At 46.6% G+C, this 21,549-nt stretch overlaps 2 protein-coding genes across 3 annotated transcripts in view; both read left to right on the forward strand.

The window, feature by feature from the left end:
- LOC144769161 (echinoidin-like) overlaps positions 1-21,549 on the forward strand; it is a 659,546-nt gene that overhangs the window by 441,949 nt on the left and 196,048 nt on the right. The window lies entirely within an intron of this gene.
- The window catches only part of LOC144769148 (alpha-N-acetylgalactosamine-specific lectin-like), a 59,014-nt gene that overhangs the window by 29,742 nt on the left and 7,723 nt on the right, over positions 1-21,549 (forward strand). For both annotated transcript variants that reach the window (XM_078653157.1, XM_078653163.1), the window contains exon 5: positions 1,465-1,579. In XM_078653157.1, the coding sequence (XP_078509283.1) occupies positions 1,465-1,579 (115 nt within the window). The remainder of the gene's footprint in view (positions 1-1,464; positions 1,580-21,549) is intronic.

Raw genomic sequence — 21,549 nt, forward strand, 5'->3', positions numbered from 1 at the left:
AATTTAGTCTCTTACTCTCTTTGTCTACAAGCTCACTCTCTCCTCAGCCAGACTGTATGGTATCCATCCATTAGAATGCAAATATACCTGCGGTGTTCAATGGCCTCTTTGATCAAGGTTCTCATTAACCATGGGTGGAGCAGGCGTAGCGCCTCTACGCGAAGTTCCACGGAGTTGGAAAACAACTCAGTGGATTTTTCTCTGCTCCACTACGTGCCTTCCCACTCTCAAAGTAATTATAAAGTAATAAAAAAGGCACTTACCTGTCATGACTGCCTCCTCCTCGCCATGGCTCCTCTCCTTTCTCGTCCCCACCGTCCTTCTTAGATAAACGCTACGTTGTACGTCTTGCACGTGCACATGCACACTCACAGGATGTACAACGTAGGGGTTATCAGTGAAAAAGGACGGCAAGGAGGAGGAAGGAGAGGGTCCATGGCAAGGAGGAAGCAGCCGCGGCAGGTTAAGTGCCTTTTTAATGACTTTATAATTACTTTGGGAGGGTGGAGAGGCCGAAAAACTACACACCGCAATGGAGTTGTAGATTTGCCTAAACTCCGCGTTCTCAACAGAACACAGAGTAGGCAAAACTACATAACTACGCTGGCGGAGCATAGCTAACCGCCCGGGCTCAGTTCTCATGCAGAAATGCATGACCACTCTTGCAGTGGCAGTTATGAATCAAAGGCTAGATGTACTAAGCTATGTTGCTATCATAAATTGAATCCATTTAATTGGACAGCAAAATGGTATTTCTTAGATATTTGATTCATTTTAGGACTCTGACTTATCAACTCCTTGAATGGGTTGTGTCTGGATACCCGTTCACCTTTTGAAAGTGGCATGTTGTGTGCGTCCCTTCCAAATTATGAATCCATACTATATGTATCAATTATTTGCAACTGCATTTCTGGACACAAGCCAGTGAAAAGTTACTGACCCATATTAAAGCATCCATATTTCCTTTATGGCAAAATGCTGGAGTTGCGTCACTTTTATGACACACTCCAGCAATGCGTCACTTTTGCGCCTGCAGATACGTCAGAAATACTGACAAATCTGTAACTCCTTGCGACGTGATACGTCATACAGTAAAAATGACACATCCATCATGTCGCAGAGGGCGCACTGAGAAGTGATGCATCGCTGCTTTAATGCAGCGATGCGTCACTTCTAATAAATGAGGCCCTTGGTCTTTGCCCAGAGGCTTTGTTGACACAGATAGTGAACTTAAGATCTAGGCTTATCACGAAACACAATGCAATTAAACATATTAAACTTATTTATGGCATAAACAGGCTTATATGTATATTTGCAACTTCTCTGTCTAAGGTACTTACTCAACTTGTTGAGTTTACTGGAATACCTTACAAACAAGCTTGTGTTAACTTGTGCAGTTCACTATTATACGTCTTTAGCTACAATATTTTGATTTACCACTGTGAGTTTTTTTGTTCCATGAAGGAGGGACAGTATATGAATTCCGACGGATCTATAATTACAATGCTGCCATTTGGTAAAGGCCAACCTGACAATCTTGGTATCGAAAACTACGTTGGTTCCTGGTACATAGAGGATGGTAAGCAGGTTCCTATTATATTTTCAAATTCATAAGTAGACAAGGCCTGGATTTAAGATTTGAATGCTCTAAAAGATAATTCAATCAACTAACCATTTAGTGTTATAAGTTTAAATAAAATTTAGTTTAGATTTAGGGACATCAGGCTGATTTTGATGAAGAAATTTAAAACTGTAAATTGAGTTCATCTGTTACCTAAGCCTTCTTAAAAATCAAGTTTTCTGATCCAAGATGTTTTTCTAAGTGAAATATCAATAGAGGCAACACATTATTCATGATAACATGCTGATCAGATTAAATTTGCAATATTGCTTGCATGACATCAAAATACATATTCAGCATAGTGGTCAACTTCAAATCAGAACGTTTACACCAGCCTACAAATAATCACATTTTGGGGCCCATTATGATTGCGGACGGACTTGAGTCCGTCTGCGATCACAGAGGAGGAGGGAACCTCCGCATGGGCATGCGGAGTTCCCTCCTGTCCAATTAGGATGTGACCGCCACCCTGGCGGTCACATCTTCCATTTGTAACATTGCGGCGGGTGCGGCTTCAAGCTGCACCCGCCGCAATGTTACAAATGCATACATTGCATTTGTATGCAGAAAGCGGCAGGCACCGCGCGGTGCCTACCGATTTCTGCATACAAATGCAGGGGGATACCATAGGTACCCCCCATGTGCACCCCCCACACCCCCCCTTCACCCAGGGGGCCCGCTACGGGCCCCCGAGATGAAGATCCACATGCTTTTCCTCGGCGGAGAAGCCGCCGCGGAAAAGCATGTTTTCATAGCCATCCTAATATGTCTGGCGGTGTCTGAGAGACACCGCCACCATATTAGGCCTTTTCTGCCGCGGTTGGCTTACCACCGCGTCGGAAAAAAGGCGGACTGAAACCAGGACCCACCAGCCATCCTAATGTGGCGGTGGGTCTTTGGTGGGTCCGCAGAGGATTTTCCGCATCCTCCGGGCCGGCGGTGGCTTCCGCCGGCCCGGAGGATGCGGAAAATCCTCCATCGTAATCGGGCCCTAAGTATTTATTTAACTATCTTGGACCTGGCCCTCTCTCAAGGGTCACTCCAAAGTGTTTCCCTTCACTCCCTTCCTTTGCTGAACCCATTTTGTTTTAGGGCTTTCAGAACTCTGTACATTTTAACACTCCTAACCAGTGCTAAGGTGATTGTGGTCTCCACTTAAAACTTAGTCCAAATAGCAGACACCTAATTGGTACATTTAATTTACTTGTATATGTTACTACATGTAGCAGGGCCTGTAAATTAAATACTACTAGTGGACCGCAGTACGCATTGTGCCAGCCATTAAATGAAGCACTGCAGCCTGTTGTGAAGTTTTGAAACTGCCATAACGACCTAGCAAAATAAACCTTTTGCTAGGCCTAAACCTTCTCTTTTTAATACTTATAAGGCACCCCTAAGGTTGGTGCTAAAGGCTCATAGGACAGGGGACATTGAATTTATTAAGAAAGACATGTTTTTCACTGCTGTAAGGCCTGTTTATCTCTTTGACTAACACTAGGTTAAATTCATCGCCACACCTAGGGCCAGCTTCAGTGTTGGTGGTGCCTGGTGCAACAGTATTTTTTGCCGCCCCCTGCATGACCTTCTCCTCGGATTCCCTCAGTACAATCCGGCAAAAGTGCCCCTGATCTCTGCATTGCTCTTCACTCACGCACATTTCATTTGTCTTAAAGAACTGGTAAAGGCTGGCTTTCCGGTCCACCCAGCTATCCACATAAAATCATCAATCAATCAATTAGCATTTGTATAGCGCAGAACTGTTGGTGTATTTGGGCACTGTGGGTGTGATGTCTCAGTCAAAAAGCCAGGTCTTGAGTTTCTTTCTGCTGTTCGGAGGGCAGGTCATTCCAGGTCTGGGGAGCGATGTAGGAAAAGGAGAGGTCTCTGCTTCAGCTCTGCCTATGTGGGATGTGTGCACATGGACAAGTGAGGAGGATTTCAGGTGTCTTCCAGATATATAGAAGTTCAGTCGATTGTTGATATAAGACTGTCCTTGATCATTGAAAACCTTGTAGGCATGTGCGTGTGAGGATCTTTAACTGGCATCTCTTCTGAAAGGGGAGCCAGTGGTGGCTTCTGAGGTGGCGGGTGATGTGCGTCCATTTGTAGAGGTCCAGTTTAAGTCTGTCTGTGGCATTTTGTATTGTCTGGGGTCTTGTGAGGAGCTGGGTGGAGATGTCGGCATAGAGAGCATTGCAGTACTCAAGGTTACAGGTGATGAGGGCTTGAGTGACGTTCTCTCTTGTGTTGACTGAGATCCATCTGAAGATTCTGCGGAGCATGGGAAGGATGTGGAAGCAGGAGGAGGCGATTGTGTTGACTCATCATTTAACGGTCAATTCGCCATCAAGGATGATGCCTACATTGCTAGCCTGTTTGGTTGGTGTGGGTGTTGGTCCGAGTTCTGCTGGCCAACAGCTGTGGTCCCAGATGGAGGTGTTGATTCTGAATATTAGTGCTTCTGTCTTGTCGGAGCGAAGTTTAAGGCAGTGTCTCTCATCCAGCTGGCTACGTTGGTCATGGCGTTGCAGAAGTTGGAGGGGTCTTCGGCGAGTGAGAGGATAAGTTTAGTGCCGTCCATGAAGGAAATTATGTTGAGGCCATCAGATCTGGCGATATCTGCAAGGGGGAGTCATGTAGGTGTTGAACAAGGTGGGGCTGAGGGATGATCCTTGGGGTATGCCGCATATCATTTCCTTGAGTTTGGAGGTGAAGAGAGGCAGCCGGATGCTCTGAGTGTGTCCTGTAACGAAATAGGCGATCCACTTGAGGGCAATTTGCTATATGCCAATGTTGTAGAGCCTGCTGATGAGGGTGTGATGGGAGATGGTGTCAAAGGCAGCAGAGAGGTCAACGAGGATCAAGACCACAGTCTTGCGGGTTCTGATGTCATCTGTGGTAGCGATCCGCGCTGTCTCGGTGCTGTGGTTGATCCGAAACCTGGACTGGGAGATGTTCCAGGTATTCAGTGAGCTGTTGGTTTTCTCGAGTACTTTGCCAGGTTAGGAAGCAGGGAGATCGGTAGATAATTTATGATTTCTCTTGGATTGGTGGAGGGTTTCTTTAGGACGTGTCTGACCTCTGTGTGTTTACATCTGTCTGGGAAGGTTGCCGTGAAGTTGGAGGTGTTTGTTGATGCAGGTGAATTGAGCACTGATGTGGTTGATTCTGAGGCTGAAGATGCGGTGGGGGCCAGGGTAGGTAGGTGCTCAGGAGTGGATGTATGACATGATGGTTGTGGTGGTCTGGGTGGTGGTCATTCAGCTATTGTGCACTGGTGGGTTGAGGCTGTTGAGGTTGAGAATGATGGCCTGTGGGATGAAGTTGTAGATAGTGACAATCTTGAAGTAGCCCTAGACGGTACTGCAGAGTTCTTGGGAGGAGTGGATGGGGTTCTTCGAATTCTTTCATGTGGTTGAAAGCTGTATTGATGTGGGCTGTGTGTGCTGCTCTCTTGGCTTCTTTGATGTGCAGATGGCAGTTGTTGAGGGCTGCCTTGTGAGCTGCTCTGTTGGAGGGGTTCCTTGTGGTGTGCCAACATTTTGGTAGCATTACGCTTAGTGATTCTGAGCTCTTGAGTGTACCAGCTGGCTTGTTTTGTTGATTTTTGCTGGTTTCATCGGGGTGACTCTGTCAGCACAATTTGTGGTCCATGCAGGGAGATGATCTGGTCGATGTCTGATGAAGCTTTGGGTTGGGTGGTGCTTAGGGACTTTGTCCACTGGGTCTCTTTTACCTTGCCCCAGATGCAGTGGGGGAGCTGTGACGCTTGGTGATGGTGGGCTGGGTGTCGGAGATGGTGAAGTGCAAATACTGTGATCTCTCAGTTTCTGAAGATCCAAAGCTGTTTTCAATGTGTAGGTCACACTAGATTCTCCATGAACAGACCACACAGTTAACAAAGCGTCAAGGGAGAATGCCCCAATACAGCACACATGGCTGGAAGGGGTACGCACATTCCCAAAAACACTATAAAAGTCAGATGACACATGACTTAGCAACACATAGCCAATCAGTTCCTAGCACACGTAGTGATCAAGCGCTCCCATGCTGGACATCTGGGCTCTTTCACCCCAGGCCACATTGTGTCCATGCAAGGCAGAGACCCACCTGTGGTAACCTTTAGATAATTAATTTATTACTCCAAAAGCAGCAACCAACCTTCCTCACCTTACATGGCATGCCAGAAACTTTTCCAACTGTTCACATTTTGTATAAAAAAAGGACATAGACCAAATGTAAATTGAGACAGTCCTTAGACCGCGTGCTTGTTACTGTTCTCCCGGATTTAATGTTTAATTAAACAAACTGTTCTTGTTTTGCCAAACACCTCTTGTCTTCAGTTTTTAAGGAAAATCAAACTGAAGCAACATTTCAATTGACATTTATTAACCCAAATGTAGATATCCCTGCTACATAATTTGGTCACCCATGCCGCATATTCCTACTAGCCATGACAATGTTAAAGCTCTGCAGAGTGCTATTGTTATAATGATGTAATATGTATTTTACAGGCAGTTAAAGCACCAAGGCATATATATTTATGTCATGGTGGTATAAATCAATATAGCATTTGCAACATGGTATTTGGAGAACCTACACTAATAAATGTGCAGTCAGTTGTTTTTTATTGCACTGCAAAAAAGAATTCGACTTAGTTTCCACAGTACGGCTAACTGACACAAAAAGATCACTAATTACTGCCTACAGATTGCAGGTAGCAATAACTTTACCCTTGGAAACAACTTCACTATAGTCACAGGATCTCTTCAACGTGATTTTACAAGTGTAATATGTAATTTATTACAATTATTGAGGGAGGGGGCAATATGACTCACTTGAGACTTTGGCTTTCCAAAAATCAATCTATATATCTAGTTTGGCCACTCTCCCTGAGCTGTTATGAGGACCCAGGAACCCCGTCCTTGGGGGCTGCATCATAATATTAAAGAAAAGGGGGCATGCAACCCCTTTTCCCGAGCATTACAAGACCCTGGGCACCCATGAGCCTCATCATAGCATGGCCTGTGCCCCCCTAAGTGATTAAGAGGCCTAGGTGACCTCATCCCCTGTAGTGTAAACTAATTACATTTCTTGTGGGTGCTCCATACCAACCCACAGAGTTAGAGGCCACGGGTCTGCACGGGCCTCCTTGGCCCAGCCTGCACCCATCCCGTGTGCGGTGGGAGTGGGCAATATTTTTTTTCTTTTGCCTCCCACCAGGACGGAGTAAACCTGAATTCCCAGCCAGTGAGAGTGCACACAAGGAGGTGGATTTTGGCTCCCTGCCCGTGCTCTCACAGGCAGGGAACAAGTCAGTGTCCTGGGTGATATGTTTCATAAAGCTTTCTTTCGATAAATTAATAACTTCAAAGCGGTACAATACAATATAAAAATATGCAAAATAGACCACAATACAGTATTATAAAAACATAGTGCATAGAAAGGGATGTTAAAAAGCTTTCACGTTCAAGAGCAATGTACAATAAATACGTTTAAAAATTATCATCTAAGGGCTTGCATAAGACAGAAAAGTGGGACATTGTTGATAGCTGTGTCCTGCTTAAAAATTTGTAGCTCCAGGATTAGACTTTAATTTTTGACCTCTGATGCTCCATGCCTATTTGAGGTATTTAGCTAAACCACAGACATAAAGATCCCGGGTGTCAGATTTAAGAATACGCAGTGCAGTTAAGTGGCTGCCAGTACCCATCTCCTTGCATACTGCCTTGAGCCAACACCCCCTGGGAACTCTATATGCTGGACAGACAAACATAACATGTGTAATTGACTCAGTGGGAGCCTCACAGCATGGGCAAAGGGCTGTGGTTTGATAGGGAGGCTTCCACTGAGCAGTCATCTCTCCCATAAGGAGTGTGCCTGTCCTGAACTCAAAGTAAAGTGCTCTGTCGTGCGGTTTTTGTATAATGTCTAAATAAGTCTCAGAACAGGTAAGGGGCTTATGCTGCATGAACTCTTCTGTGAGCCTACCTATTCTTGGGTGAAGCTGGTCTTTTTTGGCCACCCATAGCCAGTACAGCCTCTTAACCTCAGCCTTGGGTGGGGCAGTTCTATTTTGCCACTCCTCATTGAGGTCCAGCTCATACAAGAGGTTCTTTACACTTTTTAGCCATTGGACCTTGTGCCATCCATCCATATCCAAAAGCTCCCAGTGCTGGGGTCCGCCAAAGGCATACCCAAAGCAATAGCGGACGAAGTCTTGCTATATCCCTGAGAGAGTGACAGCCCAGGTCGTGAAGAAGGGGCTTGGTGGGTACCCTCTGAGGGAGCATCATTAGTTCTTTTAAAAATTTGTTCTCTGATTTTACGATTTGGTCCATGTTAGAAAAACCCCATAGTTCGGCGCCATAAAGGGCCGAACTGACTGCCTTGGCTTTGTAGATTGTAAGGGCGGGAGCAATTGGTCTACTCATCGAAGAGCGATAGTTTTTTAGTATGGATCCCACCACCCTTTTATGTGATAGGAGCATTTTCTGTATATGGGTTGACCAGTTCATAGAGTCGGAGATACAGATGCCCAGATAATCTAAGGTGGACAGAATCAAGCAATGGAGGGTTCCTGTGGGTTCTGGATGGATTAAGAGTTAAAAACTTCGTCTTCCTGGTGTTAATGGACAACCCTCTAGTAGTGCAAAACCGCTGAAAGCTGTCCAAAAGGGTCTGCAAGCCATTCAGGGTTTTTGAGATAAGGACGGTATCATCGGCGAATAGGAGTGTTGGTATTTTCTCGCCCGCCAAGGAAGGTGTGTCAGATGGTATCTGCTGTAAATACTCAACCACCCCATTCACGTACAAAGAGAATAGGGTGGGAGCTAGCACACAACCCTGGCGGACTCCCCTCTTCACCGGTATCTGGGCTGTTTTTTCCCCATGTGTCCCCCATCTCACTTGGGCATAATTGCCCTCATGGAGGCGAATCAATAGGTTCACGATATGCCTTGGAGCCCCCTGCTCTAACAGAACCTGCCACAGGCGCTCACTTGGAACCAGGTCAAAGGCCGTCTTGAGGTCGATAAAAGCTAGGTACAGACTGCCTTTGCCTATTTCGACCACCTTCCAATACAAGAGGAGCAGCCTAAAAGCCTGCTCAATTGTCCCCGTACCTGCCCTAAAGCCAGCCTGATAGTCTGAAAGGACTTGATTTTCGTCCGCCCATGCTAAGATTTTCTCCAGTAAGACGCGTCCTACCACCTTTTGGGTTGAATCTAACAAACTTATTGGGTGGTAGTTTGTGGGGTTGTCCCTAGCCCCCTTCTTAAAGTTGAGCACCACTTCGGCCCCCTTCCAGGATTCTAGGGTTGTACCACCGTTATCAATGGCATTAAGTAGAATTGATAAAAATTTGGCCCAATTGGCAGGGTCTGCTCGGAGGAGATCCCCCGGGAGGCCATCTGGACCTGCTGCTTTAGCTGGGACTATCCGCTGAATGGCGGTTTCTACCTCTAAGTCTGTGAAGGGATATCTAGTGGGGTCCCCAGGGACCGCCCAAGGATCGACTGGCGCACCATCTAGTAGTACTTCACCATCATCGTCATATAGGCTCTGGAAGTGATCGTACCAAGTTTTACTTGAGATGTTGTTAGTAATAAGCTCGCTAGAAGGGTGCGTTTTTTTCCTCAGGAGATGCCAGAAAAGGTTAGCGTCCTTCCCCCGGCTAGCAGCTGATAAGGCCTGCCAGTGTTCCTCCTCCCAATCTTTTTTGGCCCTGTGGACTGCCACCTTGTACTCATGTCTCGCTCTCAAAATCTCAGGAAGGGACTTGCTTTTAACGGCCTTTATAAGTGCTGATTTTTTTAAACCTGCAAGATGCCGTGTACCATGTGCCAACGGTGTTACTACGCAAATTTGGTTTCTTGGTAGTTGTGTAGAAAAAGGTACCCAAAGTTTTAACGGTGTTCTCATATGTTAAGGGTATCTTCTGTGAGGCATCTGGTTCAGTGGTGAGGTTTTGGAACTCGATTATGCCCCTGTTAGGGTGGTTCTGATTCCCAAAAGTTTTGAGCCATCAAGGGCAACTTAATTCCATGTGAGGTGCCTGCCCGAGTTAGAAGGGATTATTTCCCTAGTCTGCATTGACTCGGTGTTAGATGCATTTCAAGCTTAGAAGGCCACGGTAGCTAGAGAGAAAGGGATAGCGGATTGTGGTCACTGTCAATAGAGGGTACTACCGCCATGTCAATTAAAAAACTCCAGAAGTTGCAATCAAGTAGAATATAATCTATCCTGGAGGAATGGCCTAGCCTATTGTACGTGTGAGCTCCCATCGGGTCAGACTGTGACCTCCCATTTGTTGCCCTTAGCCCATATTCTAAGCATAGGGATTTCAGCTGGACTGCCATTTGGGTCCACTTTTTTACAGGCGGTAGATTCAGCGGAGGAACCTCCTGTTTTGAATCGTCCTCTTCTAGGTCCATCATGTCATCTACGGCTAGAGGTTTGAACGTACAGTTGAAGTCTCCCGCTACCATGACATGAGTATTAGAAGGGCAGCGGGAGAGTTCAGCTTCCAGACATGTGATGATGGGTGAATGTGCGCCGCCTCTTGTGCCACACACATAGACATTAAAGATCAGTAGTGACCTCCTGCTCGTGTTTTCTTTCAGGGTTAACCTTAGAAGGTCAGGACAATTGCAATCAATCTGCTAGACTGTACAGTCCAGTGCAATGTCGACCCAAATCACAAGGTCACCTGATGGTCGTCCTTTTCCTGATACTGACGCTACTGCCAGGATATGGAAAGTGGCAAAACCCACTTTATGATGTGGTACTAGGCTCCAAGTCTCCTGAAAAATACAAATATCGTGATTTTCAATGAACCTGTTCCATTCAGGGATGGCTAAATTTGTATGCAGGCCAGCTACATTCCAGGACAGAATGTTAATGCGTGGGATCCGGGCACTAGAGCCTCTTAATTTGGTTTCCACTAAGACCTGGGTGGAGTTAGATTCCATTATACTACATATTAACCGATGTGTATCGGGACTTATAATTGTAGTCTCCAGGTCAGTTATACTACTATAATTATGTAAGGGCTCTGAGTTTGAGATTGTGACCTGGAAGTCTGTGCTCAAGGAATTAATAGATTCTAGGTCTGTCAAGACCTGTGCCTGCAGTGGAGAATTCTTAGATGAAAATTGCGAAGTGTTTGATGGTCAATCAATTTCATTTACTTCAGACCTCCTTAGTAGATTATCACGGCCTGGGGCATTAGGCATCTTGGGTATACCTATAACAGGTGCTGCCGCTCTAAATTGAATATCCGATGTGTTGGGGGGACAGGTCCTAAATTTAAGTGCCAGTAGGCCTTCAGCTAAAGAAGGAGTAGTTAGCGAGAGTTATTGTGTCCAGGTGCTGATTGCGAACAGGGATCCTTCTAGCTTTTTGGATATCCTGTCTTATTAGCGATCGGCACCCTCTGACATGTCTGACCCAGTGTATAACTTTATTAGTAAGTGAGTCTCCGTCTGTTTCTTGAGAAAAGTGGGGGGCCCAGACTCCCATTGTACCGGAGTTACAGATGTATGGGGGGAAGTCTTTGCTGTGTGGGCTACCGGTTTACTGCAAGTGGAATCTAATAAGGTACTTGGTTGTCTTCCAGTCTGAGTCAGAAATGATGTCATAGAAGGGCCTACAGGTGGAAGGAGTGAAGTAGTGCGTGTGCTTCAGGACTGAGGAAGGCCTATTGTGCTCACAGGCTTGGTGCTAGGTCACGGCAGATCTGAATAATATGTACTATCAGTGTGATTGGAAAGTAACCTTTGTAAGGTCAATTTCTTGACAGTAGCTGTTAAGAGAAGGTGTTGGATAGAAAATTAATTATTCCCTATCCAACAGCGCCCTCCAGCGAAAGTCGTTGTAACGACTTTCGTTGTAATTCCTGCGTTGTAATGGTAGTGCGTGGTAAAAGTTTCGTTGTAAACAATGTTCCCCATTCTAAAGGGTACCGGCTAGGCTGTGCTGGGGCGTCAGAGATCTCTGGGGATGTGAGGGGTCTACGAGATCTAGGATGGCACAACTTGTGGGTGTTTCAATGCTGCCAGAAGGTGACTTGGACTGTGATGGCTTGGAAAACATTTCAGCTATACGTAATCTTATTGCTTGGATACCGTTATCAATTTCCTTAGCAGTACTACTATGCTGGACAGTCAGAGCCTCACTACATGAAACAATGTCTACCACCAAAATGCTTACACATCATCAACAAGCAAGTCAATCCTGTCCATGACATGGGTTTTAGTCGTTTTCTTACTACTCTTCTTAGCTTTCTTAGCTTTCCTGTGGCCCTGAGCAGGATTTGTTCCTGTAGCCCCACCCTGTCCCTCCATAGATTTTCGCTTGCCCATTAGATATTAAACGGAAGGGAGAAAGTACCTTTGGGAATAGTCCCGGACCAATACAGATCGTTCCATAAGATGGCAAATGTCAGGGGGGTGGCCCTGCCCTGGCTTTTCCTGGCTTTGACATGCGCGGACGGGCCCACCCTTGGCCCGGGCTTCACCCGGGCAGCGCCCGCACCGCGATCTTTTGAGCGCCTACGGGCGCTTGACAGTGACGTCTGGTGTGCGCGTCCCCAAGCGCCCTGGGAGTTGTGGTCCTCCGGGTCCCTGCGGCAGGGCTGGCGAGTCGGCGATGTCCTCACGGGGCTTTGGCCACCCCAAACACAGTGCCGCCAACAGCGAGGTAAGATTCGAACAGGCAATGGAGCGTCCCGTGGTGCGGGAGGCACCGCGACCTTTTGAGCGCCTCCGGGCACTTGACAGTGACGTCTGGTGTGCGCGTCCCCAAGCGCCCTGGGAGTTGTGGTCCTCCGGGTCACTGCAGCAGGGCTGGTGAGTTAGCGGTGTCCTCACATGGCTTTGGCCACCCCAAACACAGTGCCACCAACAGCGAGGTAAGATTAGAACAGGCAATGGAGCGTCCCGCGCGCGGGAGGCGCCGCGATCTTTTGAGCGCCTCCGGGCGCTTGACAGTGACGTCTGGTGTGCGCGTCCCCAAGCGCCCTGGGAGTTGTGGTCCTCCGGGTCACTGGGGTAGGGCTGTCGAGTCGGCGGTGTCCTCATGGGGCTTTGGCCACCACAAACACAGTGCCCCCAACAGCGAGGTAAGATTCGAACAGGCAATGGAGCATCCCGCGCCACGGGAGGTGCTGCGATCTTTTGAGTGCCTCCGGGCGCTTGACAGTGACGTCTGGTGTGCACATCCCCAAGCGCTCTGGAAGTTGTGGTCCTCCGGGTCACTGCGGCAGGGCTGGCGAGTCGGCGGTGTCCTCACAGGGCTTTGGCCACCCCAAACACAGTGCCACCAACAGCGAGGTAAGATTCAAACAGGCAATGGAGCGCCCCGCGCCGCGGGAGGCGCCGCGATCTTTTGAGCGCCTCCGGGCGCTTGACAGTGACGTCTGGTGTGCGTGTCCCCAAGCGCCCTGGGAGTTGTGGACCTCCGGGTCACTGCGGCAGGGCTGGTGAGTCAGCGGTGTCCTCATGGGGCTTTGGCCACCACAAACACAGTGCCACCAAAGGCAAGGTAAGATTCGAACAGGCAATGAAGCGTCCCACGCCACGGGAGGTGCCGCAATCTTTTGAGTGCCTCCGGGCGCTTGACAGTGACATCTGGTGTGCGCGTCCCCAAGCGACCTGGGAGTTGGGGTCCTCCGGGTCACTGCGGCAGGGCTGGCGAGTCAGCGGTGTCCTCACGGGGCTTTGGCCACCACAAACACAGTGCCCCCAACAGCGAGGTAAGATTCGAACAGGCAATGGAGCGTCCTGCGCCACGGGAGGTGCTGCGATCTTTTGAGTGCCTCCGGGCGCTTGACAGTGCCGTCTGGTGTGCGCGTCCCCAAGCGCCCTGGAAGTTGTGGTCCTCCGGGTCACTGCGGCAGGGCTTGCGAGTCAGCGGTGTCCTCACTGGGCTTTGGCCACCCCAAACACAGTGCCCCCAACAGCGAGGTAAGATTCAAACAGGCAATGGAGCGTCCCACACCACGGGAGGCGCCGCGATCTTTTGAGTGCCTCCGGGTGCTTGACAGTGACTTCTGGTGTGCGCGCCCCAAGCGCCCTGGGAGTTGTGGTACTCCGGGTCACTGCGGCAGGGCTGGCGAGTCGGCGGTGTCCTCACAGGGCTTTGGCCACCCCAAACACAGTGCCACCAACAGCGAGGTAAGATTCAAACAGGCAATGGAGCGTACCGCGCCGCGGGATGCGCCGCGGGAGGCGCCGCGGGATGCGCCGCGGGAGGCGCCGCGATCTTTTGAGCGCCTCCGGGCGCTTGACAGTGACGTCTGGTGTGCGCGTCCCAAAGCGCCCTGGGAGTTGTGGACCTCCGGGTCACTGCGGTAGGGCTGGCGAGTCGGCGGTGTCCTCATGGGGCTTTGGCCACCACAAACACAGTGCCACCAACAGCAAGGTAAGATTCGAACAGGCAATGGAGCTTCCCACGCCATGGGAGGTGCCGCAATCTTTTGAGTGCCTCTGGGCGCTTGACAGTGAAGTCTGGTGTGCGCGTCCCCAAGCGTCCTGGGAGTTGTGGTCCTCCGGGTCACTGCGGCAGGGCTGGCGAGTCAGCGGTGTCCTCACGGGGCTTTGGCCACCCCAAACACAGTGCCCCCAACAGCGAGGTAAGATTCAAACAGGCAATGGAGCGTCCCGCACCGCGTGAGGCGCCGCGATCTTTTGAGCTCCCCCGGGCGCTTGACAGTGACGTCTGGTGTGCGCGTCTCCAAGCACCCTGGGAGTTGTGGTCCTCCGGGTCACTGCGGCAGGGCTGGCGAGTCGGCAGTGTCCTCACAGGGCTTTGGCCACCCCAAATACGGTGCCACCAACAGCGAGGTAAGATTCGAACAGGCAATGGAGCGTCCTGCGCCGCGGGAGGTGCCGCGATCTTTTGAGCACCTCCGGGCGCTTGACAGTGACGTCTGGTGTGCGCGTCCCCAAGCACCCTGGGAGTTGTGGGCTCCGGGTCACTGCGGCAGGGCTGGCGAGTCAGCGGTGTCCTCACGGGGCTTTGGCCACCCCAAACACAGTGCCCCCAACAGCGAGGTAAGATTCAAACAGGCAATGGAGCGTCCCGCGCCGGGGGAGGCGCCTCGATCTTTTGAGCGCCTCCGGGCGCTTGACAGTGACGTCTGGTGTTTGCGTCCGCAAGCGCCCTGGGAGTTGGGGTCCTCCGGGTCACTGCGGCAGGGCTGGTGAGGTGGCGGTGTCCTTACGGGGCTTTGGCCACCCCAAACACAGTGCCCCCAACAGGGAGATAAGATTCGACTAGGCAATGGAGTGATATAGTATCTATACCTCACACAGTCACCATGCACTGCTTATCATCTCACTTATTACATCACTAATGACAGGTTATATCACATAATTTATAACATTGACATCTGAAATGACATAATTGATAACAACACTGCATGGCAAGAGTGCAATTTACTTTAGGATGTGTGTTTTATTAACTCTAAATGGTGAATTTGAGTAATTTTGTGGTAAAAGATGCAGCTCTTACTAAATCCACTCAATTGAAAACTGGGGCAGGCAGTAAGGTTAAAGTACACCTGGTTAATTCCATAAGTAGGCAGTACAAACTGTAAGTCACGAATGCCTGTCCGTTATCCATCTCCGACATATATACACCGCCCGTGTTTCAAAAGATCTCTCCCCCCACTCCCAGATCATAAGCCACCAGCACAAGCATTACACCAAAGCAGAGACAAGCATAACAAACTCTCACTCATGTCTAGATTGAACAGCAACAATTCCTACACGACCTCAGAACAAGCACAGCACTCGCATGTGAGCACACACAAGCAACAATATAAACTCCGCTCCTGTTTACAACACCCCCCTTCCTTTTGTTTTTCTTTACATCAAAACAAAATCTTTGAACCTCATAGGAAATCTACGCTCTCTCAAACTTGTGATGCGATCACTAAACAGAACCCTACTTTTGCTAGCTAAAGATTCATCTGCGTATGGGACTTTAGAGAGATCATCTCCCTGAACATCTAAAAATACATGTGTGGTATGATTGTCAGCAGGTAACAGCCTACCCTTGAATAATGACACTCTGCTACGATTCCATACCCCACCACCATCCAGACGCACAGTGTTCTAGAATACCTCATTGATCTGCATCAGGTCAGACTAGTTAGCATGCACCTTATACCCCACTTGGTAATGTTCGTGATATAGACTGAATCCCTCTATTTCCTTTTTCAAAAGGAAGTTAAAACAATATTGATGAAGCAAGTTTGCCATAGAGCCATAGCTCCCAATGCTATCGAAGCTCCGCCAGTTCTTTGAGACTGTTAATATTGTATGTTGTTTTGCTGATTTGCTTTTACTTCTTCGTACCCTTTAGTGATTGCTAAATTGTGAAGCTCTCTGATACCCCGTGTGGTCATGCCGTGCTACATGAAACCTTTTAAATAAATAAATAAAAATGGTACCCTCCTTAAGATGCACCATGTCACCCACTTGCACCTCATGCATTCCTCCAACTCTTCCTTCTTTTTGCAAATCTTCTTTCATCTTGACCGTATAGCTTCCAATTTGGTTTGAATGTCCTTGAAATCTAGTTCAGCAACATTGCCTTGGGTCAGAATTTTGTCCTTTAACCACCACGTGACAAGCTTGGTGCCAGGTTTTGACCTCTCAGTAACTCAAACGGGCTCACCAACGTAATGGAATTAGGGGAAGTCCTATAGGCTAAAAGAATGGAATGCAATGCATCCACACCCCCTTCGACAGGCAACTAAACAGCTTCCTTGCAACTCAGTTAAATCTCTTAATCTGTCCATTTGCTTCAGGATGGAACACAGCTGTCCTTTTGTGAACAGCACCACACATATTCAAATAACTCTCCATTAGTCTACTCACAAATTGAGGTCCGTTATCTGTCGCTAACTCCTGAGGAATGCCCTCTCTACAAAATACCTCATCAAAAAATTGTAAAACCACTTCAGATGTAACGTCCTTAAACATCTTGATGTCAGGCCATTTAGTGAAGTAATCAATCAAAACAATCCCAAAAGCGCCTTGCCTTGTTAAGACCAAAAATGGACCAAAAATATCCAGACCTAATTTGCGCCAAGCAGAGGTCAGTAAGACAACAGGTTGAGGATCAGTAGAAAGAGCTTTGGCGGGTTTGTCACTATTACCACAGAGATCACACCCCCTTACATGATGCTCCACATAGGCATCGATACCAGTTTTGAGATGCCTCTTGGTAGCTAAGATTCCAAAGTGACCCTCATGGGCCAAATTCACAATAGACTTTTTTAAGCAAAAAGGGTCATTAAACTTATCTTCTCTCATAACAATGCCATTCTCCACTGCAAGCTCTTCACGTATTTTAAAATAGCCCAAAAAATCGCCTGAAAGTTTTCACTCTTCTGGCCACCGCTTTAAAATAAACGTCTTCTCACACATAAGCTCCTTATCGTGGTCCGTTCCTTTAAGCCATTCCTCATCCTGAACAATGGTACTATCAGTACCAAGTAAATTCACACCTCGCAAGGTATAAGTAACTTCACATTCATCGATATCTACCTCATCAGACTCTTGTGCTGGACATACAATCAGTGTGCACATTGGTTTTATCAGGAACATACTCCAATGTATATTGGAAACTCTGCAATCTCAAAGCCAACCTAGCCATTCTGGCAGCCATAGTGCGACCACCACCATATGCACCAAAGGCTTGTGAGCAGAGTTGATGACAAATTTGGTACCCCATAAAAATTATCTAAAATGTTCAGCTACCCATACACATACAACTCTCTCTCTATTACAGAATAATGTATCTTTGTGTCATGCGAAGTTCTCGACAAGTAAGCCCAAATCCATTTTTATCATACTCTTCTTGGATCAGCACAGCAACTAAACCACAACTACTAGCATCCACCATAACAACACAATGCTTCCACACTACAAACAGTTTAAGGCATTGGGCTTTCACAATCAAATACTCAACAGCAGCAATGATGGCAGACATCTCATCAGTCCACATAAATTTTGCATTTTTCTTCAATAAACTCCTCAAAGGGTCTATAATGGAGGAATAATTGTGCATATATTTAGCGTAGAATACCACTAACCCCATAAATGCTTCAACTGCTCATTACAATTGGGAACAGGTGCCTCTCTGATATTTTCAACATGAGACTTCTTAGGTTTAATTCCTTCTCCGCTTATACAGTGCTCCAAATACTAAATCTCCCGTTTCCTGAATCTACACTTTTCCAAGCGTAACATAAAACCTTTTGGTTGCCAATGCAGCTAACACCCTCTCTAGATTGCAATCATGCTCTCTATCATTCTTTCTAAAAACAAAGATATCCTCCTGGAAAGCCACTGCACCATCTAGTCCTTCCTTCCTCTCTTTCATTAATCTCTGGAACACTGAGGCAGAACTTGCCAATCCAAAAGGCATTCTACGAAATCTATACAGACCCCCTGGAGTAATAAAATCAATTATGTTCTTAAACTCCTCATGCAACACTACTTGGTTATATGCAAAAGCCGAATCCAAACATGAGAACATTTGCGCCTCTGCCATGGTAGATACCATCTTATGCAAATTCAGAAGTGGGTGGCTATCCACCCAAATGGCCATGTTCAGGCTGCATAAGGCGTTGCATAAGTGTAGTTTGCCATTGGATTTAACTTAAATCTCAACCAGAAAAACCCAAGGACATGATTCCACTGGTTCAATAATCCTCTTTTGACTTGTCCTGTATCGTGTATTTCAGTTTACCTCTATATGACAGTGGAATATTTCTCACCATGTGGCAATAAGGGCCAACATGTTCATGCAGTTTAATGCACTATTTAAAAACCTTTGTACTCTTCAAGTTTATTGGTGAACATTACTGGAAATTTGTGCCACCACTTCCTAATAAAATCGGACTCATCTCCAACTCTCACACTGCTGGCAATGGGAAAAACAGGAGGATCAGCACTAGGGTCCAATTTGATATTTAGTTTCTCTTGATGTGGCCAATCCAATGATGATTGACCAGCCTTTGCTACGTAAATTTTCCTAAACATACTATGTTCCTGGAACACTATAACGGCCCAAACAAAAACCTACCAATTGAATTTTATGTCTTGTTACCCCCTCCCCAGAGCGATATCCGGTGGAAATAGTTCTTTTTTGGCCAATTCTTTTTAACTAATTCATGAGCTAAGGTGGTATACCAAGAGCACGAGTCCACTAAAAATTGTACACTCATTCCCTCTACAACAATCTCACATGTTGGAAATTTCATCAACATTGAACCACTATTGATATTTAATGCAGTATTTACAGCATGTTCATAAGCATTTCACATTGCATCACACTCCTCATAGTTACGTATGGCATATACTCTCCTAGGGGCTGCCCGACAAACTTTAGCAAAATGCCGCTCTTTTCCTACATCTAGTAGCAGGACATATTTTTGAATTTCCCCAGTGGAAACTACTTCTACATCTGAAAAAAAAAATGCTTTTTTCATTCAGTTTTTTACCATCTTCTCCTCACATCAGCACTTTGTGTACGCTCATTCCTTTGCTCGACTGATTTCCTAAACTTGTCTCCCTACTACTTGCTACTACATACACTTTCATCCTCTCATCCCCTCTAATCTCTTGCACAAACTTCTCAGAGCATTCAATAGCTTTAGCTATCTCAATCACAGAACTAAGGGACATGTCAGAAGTAGTCCATAACCTTTCCTGTATCTTCTTTTTGTTGGTCCTAATAAGAATGTAGTTTCTCAACACTTGTTCATAAGTAATGAAAATCACAAGTAACAGCTAATGATTTGAGTGCAGATACATAACTTTCTAGAGTCTCATCTGACCTCTGTTTTTTGGATTAAAATATGAAACGCTCCATTGACAACAATAGTATTTTTTTCCATAACGTAACAATATCTGTTTAGATGCATACTGGTAAGAATCAATGTTACTTGATTCACTAAAGTTGGCAAATTCTTAAACTCTTTTAAGCCAATCCCCATAGAGAATGTTTCAATAATGCTAGTTTTCTTTCTGGTTTACATTCTTCCCCTTTGAAAATCAACGGGTGGTTCTCCTGGCACCATTAGAAATGACGGTAGAGGAACGATTCCAGACATTATGCTACAATATACCAAAACATGACACACAATGTCAGGAAAGAAAAAAAACTACAAAATGAGTCACTGTTGTCATGCAGAAAAGAGAAACAAAGAAAAGTCTACTTCAGGATGTACACCAGTTATCTGCTTCTCCAATGTACTAACTGTCTCTCAAACACTTGACTTTAACTTGGAAAGGAAAACAGATAAAAACAAAGTACTTCTCTTTCAGCCGATATGCAGCAGTCATGTGTGCGCCTCACAGAATAATCTCCATAACCAACAGAAACATGCTAGATGTCAAGGCAGCAGAGCTTGTAATAGATATGTGATAATATAATATTTGCTCTGTTGGATTGCAACCAAACTTAAGCATAATTTCCTGATAGCAGTTAATGTAATCAGCTGAGAGGAGAAGTAAACTGCCCAATCCAACCGTTAGAGGGCGGATCCGTGAGCTGATCGTAATAAAAATAGCCTCCTCCTTGAAAATCTAATCAAATCTCAGGCAGCTGAGAGAAAGGTGTACCATCCAATCGAAACATAAGTGGGTGGATCCGTTCTGCAATCAACTTGCTCCTTGAATTTCGTGAATAAGTGAAATAAACCGGACATCTGCAAACACATGGGAACGTGCCTCAATTGTCGCCAGTGTGGTAAAAGATCCGGCTCTTAATAAATACAGTCAAGTAAAAACGAGAGCACGCAGTAAGGTAAAAGTACACATGGTTTATTCCATAAGTAAGCAGTACAACTTGCAAGTCACAAATGCCTAACCGTTGGGAGGGAGGGGGTTGAGCCAACACCGAGACCCATTTTTGTGTGTGAAAAAGGCCGCTTTATTGAAAACAGGTGCATATCACAATGTCCAATCCAGGCCATTGCCTTACAAAGTAAAACCTCACTTTACATAAAATAACTGATCCTCCATTTCCCTCACCCCCACTCCTACGATCCCCACATAAAATCCCCCACCCTGCAGATAACATAACATTACATAACATTCCATATCAATCCCATTCCACAGTATTGCAGTACCAAACTCCTGCTATCTAATAAAAACCTACAACCCTATCTGTCCTTCTGCAACTGTAACTACCTAACCTCTGTTCTAAATGTATCCTACCTACCTAACCTTTCCCTGGCCCTGCCCACAAAACTTCCAGCATTTAACTAAAAACTTCTGCCAATCTGGCAACTTTTGAACAACCCCCCAGCACCTGTTTCAAGCAACAGCATATACAAATTTCACCAGAACCCTACAAAATGGCCAAACCCTAAAACATACCTCTCTGAACCACGCCTACCAAAAAACACCTAAATAAAGGGGGTGGGAGGAGGGACAAAAAGCTAATCCCTGCTACACTCCTAGCCACCAGTTCACCAAAACATAAAATGGTGGCTGGGAGATGGAGGGATAACCCCTTATAGCATTTGGGCTATCAAAATGAGTTGGGCTATGTTTGGGATATTCCCAACGTAGCCCAAAAACATTTCACAAATGGCTGCTGCTGACTGCCCCACCCCCCTCCCAAACTGCCAGGGGGCAGACCTCACTTGGCTTGGCTGCCCCAAGAACCCCCCTTACCCATCCCCGACATATATACACAGCCTGTGTTTCAAAAGAGGCCTACCCCAACCCGCTGATCATAAGCCATCCACACAAGCAATATACAGAAGCAGACATGAAAGTAACAACCTCTCGCTCCTGTCAGTATTGTACAACAAAAATCTCTATACGAGCACAGAACAAAGGTGAAGACATACAAAAACTAGTACATTTGTATATACAAAAATATATGGCATGTTCAGA

Source organism: Lissotriton helveticus, chromosome 1_1, assembly GCF_964261635.1.
Source record: "Lissotriton helveticus chromosome 1_1, aLisHel1.1, whole genome shotgun sequence".
NCBI lineage: Eukaryota > Metazoa > Chordata > Amphibia > Caudata > Salamandridae > Lissotriton > Lissotriton helveticus.